The sequence below is a fragment of the Leishmania braziliensis genome, chromosome 24 (assembly GCF_000002845.2).
Source record: "Leishmania braziliensis MHOM/BR/75/M2904 complete genome, chromosome 24".
In the NCBI taxonomy this organism is placed as follows: domain Eukaryota; phylum Euglenozoa; class Kinetoplastea; order Trypanosomatida; family Trypanosomatidae; genus Leishmania; species Leishmania braziliensis.
In genome coordinates, this window is record NC_009316.2 from 160,869 (window position 1) to 167,919 (window position 7,051).

The window sequence follows — 7,051 nt, forward strand, 5'->3', positions numbered from 1 at the left end:
TCCACCCCACATCAGCTGAGAAGTTCTCAGCAGGAGATGGGTGTTTGATGGGAAGGAGAACAAGCCTTGCCTGTATACAACCAAGACGTGTGCCTTAGACAGTGAATACTAACGACGAACGCTCCTGCGCCCCTCCTCTTCGCTATTCGGTGTGCGTTTGTGCGTTTGTTTTGTTTTGTTTTTAATTTTTTGTTTTTTTTTTTGCTTCATTCTTATCATTGTCTCCACCAAACGAGTACACTGGCCCCTGCGTAGCGCACTTCCTCGTCTGGTGCCGTAATATACATCTCCAGGTGCTCTTTTTTTTTTCTCTCCCCCTCTCCCTCTCCCTCTCTCGGGACACCCAACGGTGCGGCGCAGGGCCGGGAAGGCAAAGGGCCACACTCGAATCTTCTCTTCACCGTGTCCCGCGGAATCGAATATCGTTTTGGTCACCCCTCACAGTCGTGGCTTTACGCAGTCGCCGCGTTCGCTAAGAGGAGACCTCGGTGACACGGTGGTTCTTTCTCTCTCCTTATGTCCATTGTCTGTATCTCTATACTCAGCCACCACCACCACCCTCATGCGAGCCCCTTCCCGTCTCCACCCAATGACCCATGAAGCTGGATGAACAGTCGGCGCCGCATCCATGTCAGTACACAGAGACATCACGTAGATGCGTACCGATGTCCTCGCATAAAAGACGCACTCTACGCCTGTCGTTGTTGCCTTCGTGTAAGTGACACAACTACACACACACACACAAAAGTGGCTCTACCTCGGAACAACTGAGACGAGTACACCAACTATCATGACTTCATTGCAGCTTTCTCTCCCTTCTTCTCTCTCTCTCTCCCTCTCTTTCCCATGCTGGTGAAGGAATGGTAGTCCTCCCACAGACGTAACCAACCACCTCTCATCGACCATCAGTCACTGGTCTTTTTCGGTGCTCAATGACAGTAGTCACCGTAAAATATTTATACGCCAATTACCCGACCCAGTGCAACTTACTCATTCTCCTTGGCAGCATCGCTCTTCTCCTATGGGCTCGCTGGCAGAGATGGGATCAACGGCTCCGTATGGTGGCGCGATCGCGAATGAGAGAAGCGCGACCTGTTCTGCAGGCATTCCGTAGACGCCCCCTCAATTGGCGGTGGATAGCCGGGGAGATCATGATTATGTTAGCCAACGCCAGGCCGCTCAGCGTAACAACCTTCAGTACTCTCCTTGTAGTACATTGCGTGTTACTGGGTATCGAGCGGCATTTTAGCTACCGTAATGCTCCTGATAATATTCAGCTGTGGACCTACCAAGAGACGCACTTTGACCTCGCAACGATGGGGCCCTCACTCGTCTCCCCTGTGCACGACCCGCGCTCCTTGAGCCCGCACGGCCCGCGGTCGAGCCGCACGCTTGCGCACTTCTGCGGCAGACCCACGGCAAGCAGCTACGACGGCTACACCGGCGCGCCGCACGCGGCGTACATCCACCACGACGTGGAGCGCGACCGCTACGTGGTGCGCACCTTCGGCCGCGGTGGCACGCGCGTGGACGAGCGGCGACGCAGCGGTGTGGGCCGCAGCACCTACGAGGCCTTCTGCGCCGCGCCGCGCCGCGTGCAGCTTGGCACGCCACTGGCGCCGTCGCCGTGGCTCGACGGCGAGGCCAACTGGCAGCTGGGCGACGCCGGCGCAGCGCCGCGGCACGCCGTCAACGGCGCCTTCCGCTTTGCTGTGCAGCCCCTCGCCGTGCCGCACGCAGCGGCCGCGGCAGTAGCCAGCAATGCCACCGCCAGCCGCAGCGCCGACGCGGACTTCACCAAGGCGGACCAGGGCCTGCGCACGCACTACCGCCGCTACACGCGTGACGAGCTGCTGCAGCGCCACGCGCACCTCGACTTCATCTACTCCTACGTCAACGGCAGCGACATCACGCGCGGCTACACGAAGCCGTTTGCGAAGACGTGGGAGTGCTGGAACATGATCGCATCGGTGCAGCTGCTGTGGGGCGAGATGCAGCGTGCGGCCGACATTGGCGCCGACGCACCGCCGCTGGCCGAGGACGTCTTCAGCCGCCACATCACGGAGCTGCTGTTTGTGTCGTCGTCGAGCCCGTGCGCCTTGTCGCAGCTGCTGGCCGACGTGGGCGCCGGCAAGGACGCGATGAAGCGCGTGGAGGCGTCGCTCTGGTGGGCCGCCACGCACCCCAGCCAGCCCCACCTCAAGGGCGCGCCGCCGCCGCCGGAGATGGCGCTGACGAACATGGAGCTGCTGCATGCCCTGGGTGCGGACCTGGAAAGCGTGAAGCCGGACGACATCGACGCGGACTGCGACGAGCTGCGCCACGGCATGCGCGGGCTGCTGCTCCACACGCGCAGCTGGCACCGCGGTCGCATGACCGTCGTGACGCCGTACGGCAACGTGCCGCTGTGGCTGAACCAGAGCCGGAACTTCTTCATGCGCTCCCTCTATGCCGCTGCCACGGCGCCCACGGCGCGCGCTGAGGCGGCGAGTGGTGCCGCTGACGGCGGCGATGCGAGCGTGCTGGGCACGGCGGAGGCGCGCTTCGTGAGGGAGGCCCACACCGGCAAGCTGCACTACACGCGCATCCACATCGTGGACCAGCGCGCGCTGATGCCGCCCGCGCCGCTGACGACCGTGAACAGCTACGTTGTCGAGCCCTTCGTGTACCGCCTGCGCAACGCCTCCTCCGTCTTCATCTACATGAACGATGACTACCTCGTCATGAAGGACGTCGACATCACCGACTTCGTGAACGAGTTTGGCGGGCCGCTGCTGCGTATACGTAAGTCGGACTCCATGGAGTACTACGAGGCTAATCGCGACTACTTCCGCCGGGGTCTTGTGTTCAACACCATGCTCATGCACCGCGATCTGGACCGGACACCCGCGGACCTGGAGGAGCTCGTGCAGCCGGCTACTGCCGCCGCCACCCTGACGTCGATGGAGGGCGAGGCAGTCGTGGTGCAGCGCGGCGTCGTGCGCGCGTCGTGGGCCGCCTTCGCCGCTGCCGTGGACGCGCGCAGCAGCGTGGCGACGCCGGGGGGCAGCGCGCAGTCCACGAGCACGGCGTGCGCGAGGAGCAGCAGTGCTGCGGTGTGCGCGTGGGCGGATTGCGCGTGGGGGGCCGCTGCGGGCGCGGTGGCGCGCGGTGCGTGTGCGATGCCGCGCGTGTCGGCGAAGGGTGAGCCGGCGTGGGCCGCGGATGCAGCGGGCACCTTTGCGCTGGTGCCTGCGCCACCTACGAAGCCGGGCAGCGGCGAGTGGACGTGGACGGGCCATGTGCAGATGCCGGCGCTCGTGCACTGGGGCCGCCGCGTGCTCGACCGCGTCACGGCAGACCTCATCGCACCGCGCTACTACCTCGAGACGGAGACAATCGCGTTGACTAAGGTGGAACACGAGCCGACCGTGCTGCAAATGAACTCGTCCAGTATCACAGAGCACTTGACGGGCTTGCGAAACGCCTTCGCTTCTCTGCAGGGAGACACTCAGGACGCCCCTAAGACAAAGACAACAGCGACGTATCTGCTGAGGATGCTCATGCACACGATTTCAACGTACGAGTTCCCTACGCACCGTATCTTCAAGACACAGCCGCGCCTGCGCAAGTACCGCATGCGGCTCGACAGCCACGCCCCCTACGCACAGTGCCGCAACATGTGGGGCTACATCCACAAGCGCTATGCACCTGACCTCAATCTGAACATGCTCATGATGCGCACCCGCACCACGATGGACCTATTGCCACCGTCGACGCACACGGCTCACATGCTGCGGCATCCGTGGGCCGCGTCGAGCCAGTACCTGCCGTACCTGATTGCGAAGCAGGCGTGGCGCATGCAGCGCGGTGCCGGCCTGTCACCACTGGGCAACGACGCGCCGGTGTTCCCGGCGGTGGACGTGGCGCTGGACAACGAGGACGGCTGCGCGCCGGCCACTTACATTACGGAAGCCGAGAAATCCGCGCGCTACCACGAGTTCCGTGACGACGTGAGCTGGAATGCAAAAACTATGAAAAGGATTCGGAGCTACCGTGACAAAAAGCCGTTCACTAATATCAACTCGAAGTTCTCGAGCAACGAGGTCGGCGTCACGCTCCGCAACTTCCTGGAGGAGCTGTTCCCCACTCCGATGCTGCTGGAGCAACAGTGGCACGCAGTCAAGCGGAGGAAGCGCGTGACAACGCTGCGAGTGTCGTCGAGCGTCGAGGAGCAGAACGGCGCGCCTAACCTGCAGTTTATGCACCTAAACGTGAACTTCGAGCGCCTGATGCACCTGCCGCTGATCCTCGTGAGCAACGACGAGGAGGGCTTCTGCCCGCTGCTGCGCAGCCTGCGACACGTGCTGCCGGACTTCAGCGGACAGCGTGTGGTGCAGGTGCTGGTGCCGCCGGCGGACGGCGTGTCGCTGCGCGCCGCGCGCGCGGACCGGCGACACCCCTACCGCGAGTTCCTGCCGGTGGCGCGCTGCAGCCTGTCGGCCGACCGACTGCGCCGCGTGACGCTGCCGGCAGACAGCAGCGTGGCGGACGTGGTGGTGGCGGGGCTGCGGCTGGCGCGCGAGGGGGTGGCGGCGGGGCTGTGGGAGGCGCCGGCGCTAGTGGAGCTGCGCGGGCGGCGCGCGGTGCAGGCGCTGGTGCTCGACGCACGGACACTGCGCGCCGGTGCACGCGGCTTCACGGAGCTGTCGCACGCGCTGGGCGTGCCAGCCGAGCTGCTGGCGTATGAGGACTTCGCGGTGCGCCTGCTGGACGCCGCCGCGCAGTCGCTGGTGCGCTCACCCACGCCAGCCGAGGCGGCCACGGTCGCCGCGGCGGTGCCGATCGAGGAGGCCAGCTGGCGTAATGGGGCCGCCACTGCGGACGACTTTGCTGCGAGTGTGCTGGTGCTGTCGGAGGCAGAGGCGGACTCCCGTCACACGCACTGGGCCTACGGTGCCTCCGAGCACGACCTTCTGAGCGCGATGCCGCTGCCGTATGGCAAGGTGGAGGATATGGAAGCGGCGGTGCAGTGGGTCTTCTGAGAGTTTGCGGCGGTCACGGCAGGTGGGGGAGAGTCAGCTACGTGCCGTGTTTTTTTGTGCTTCTGTGGGTGGTGCCGACGTGTCGAGCAGGAGAAGGGTGCGAGAGTGTCTTTTTAATGGAATTAGAGCTTGCCTGCCAGCTGCGCAGTGCGAGCTGTTTTGTCCTTAGTTAGGACTACCACCTCTCGATCTCACGTGATGCACGGAGGCCTGTGTGCATTGGGCGTCATAAGCGAACTCCGCGGCTTCTTGTTGTACTGATGGAGTTTGTTGTGTTCGTGTGGGGAGACGTTCGGCTTTCTCTCTTCTCTGTGTAAGCGTGTGTTCTGGTTGGTTTACTCAGAGTTTTGCTGACTCCTCGGCTCTTCAGGTACGGTGGTGACTGCTGGCCCTATGACCGCTCTCTATGTTTTGGGCTTTTATTCTTCCTTCTCCTACTCTCTCGCGTTAAGGAAGGTTCTATGGTAGTTGGCAGTGACGGTGGAGACCTCCGTCGTTGTGGCCGTGTGTGGGTACGGGTGTGGATGTGTAGTTGTGTCATGTTCCCTCTCGCTTTCGTCTCTGGGAGCACCGTTTAGTGGCTACAGAGAGCCCAAGCTGATTAAAGGCTCTCGAGACAGAGACGAGACTCTTCTCACACGTCCACCATCCGCCCCGCTCCTCCTCAGTTTAGAGGGTGAGCAACACACCCCGGCATCGGTTCTTAAAGTAGAGAGGACACAGGCTTGTGTTAGAGGAAAAATGACAGAGAAAGGAGAAAAATTATAGAGAGGGCGGAAAGCCGAGGCAACGGCACCCACAGCCACATGTGCGCTACATCTCAGCATATGACAGAGTTGGGGGAGGGGGGCGAATGACCCCGTATGTCCGTATGTGTGCGTGTGTGTGTGACCTTGCAGCAAGCGTGATCCCGCTTCTCCGTGACCCGCCCTCCTCTCACCCACCTCCGTATTGCACCGTATTCCCCGTTTAGCTTTGTACGACTCGTTCTAGTGTGTTTTTTTATTTCGTACTTCGTCTGTTTCCCATGCGCGTGGGGTTTCGCTGCTGTGACAGGGGCACGCCCCCGCGCGCGGTATATCGGTCTTCAGCACCCCCACTCAGCCTGGGAAAGCTAAGCAGCCCCTCCCTTCACACTTGCCAATCCCGAAGCACTTCTGGTGGTGTCAGGGTGGAGCACTTACGACGTAGGGAGGCCAGAGTGGTGTGTATCGCTGCCGATGTCGGCGGCCGGGCCCTGGGTGGCGTGCCACGGCAACTCGAACTCACCTCACCCGGCCGTGGCTGCCTACTGATGGCGGGCCTGAGCCGCCCCGAGGAATGCACCAGGTGGCGACCGGCATGAAGGGAACGACTGCGAGGGGGTGGATGTATAGACCTCGAGGCAGGAGCCGTGCTCGGATGGCTGAGTCGGCGCACTGCTGTACCGTGCCTCTACGGTTGCTTGGCTGCACATGATGGGTCTGCTGCACACAAGGGGTCTAGCGGAGGGTTTGACCTCGCGTGTGCTCTGCATCGCAGAGAATGGGCACGCTGTAGTGGAAAGAAGAACGCTGTTGGCTGTTTGTGTTTTTCATCGCTACCATGGGTGCGTTGGGAAGGCGGCCATTATCGCACTAGCTCATGATTTGCCGCCATTCCGTCTCTCGCTCCCGTCTCTACAGCCCTCGCGAGACTCGCGCACGCGCTTACATCATCGCCGCGCCCTTTTTCTCGCTGTTTTTTAACCCTCGTGGGCTTTTATTCTGAGTTTGTTTTCGAGTTTGGGGTTTGGGTGTGTGTCTCACAATGCCCACCACCACCACCACCACGCCTTCCCTTCCCTGCAGCTCGCCAACGCACAGAGGCGCAGACACTGGGTCCTTTGACTTGTGTAAGTCTGTGGTTGTGTGTGTGTGTGTGTGTGTGTATCACTGAAGGGCTTCTCTGTCCTAAATAATTTGTTGTTCTTCACACACACACACACACACACGTGCATATACATGAAGGGACGGGCATCGCCTACCTGACGCACTGCAGTTATTTTA

The 7,051-nt window shown here is 61.7% G+C and overlaps 1 protein-coding gene across 1 annotated transcript; it reads left to right on the top strand.

The window, feature by feature from the left end:
- Positions 1-932: 932 nt before the first annotated feature.
- On the top strand, positions 933-5,024 carry LBRM_24_0480 (hypothetical predicted transmembrane protein; the record flags this gene model as incomplete). The annotated part of the gene is made up of 1 exon (XM_001565264.1): positions 933-5,024. One exon carries the CDS (start codon positions 933-935, stop codon positions 5,022-5,024), a length of 4,092 nt encoding a protein of 1,363 aa, XP_001565314.1.
- Between the last annotated feature and the right edge of the window lie 2,027 nt (positions 5,025-7,051).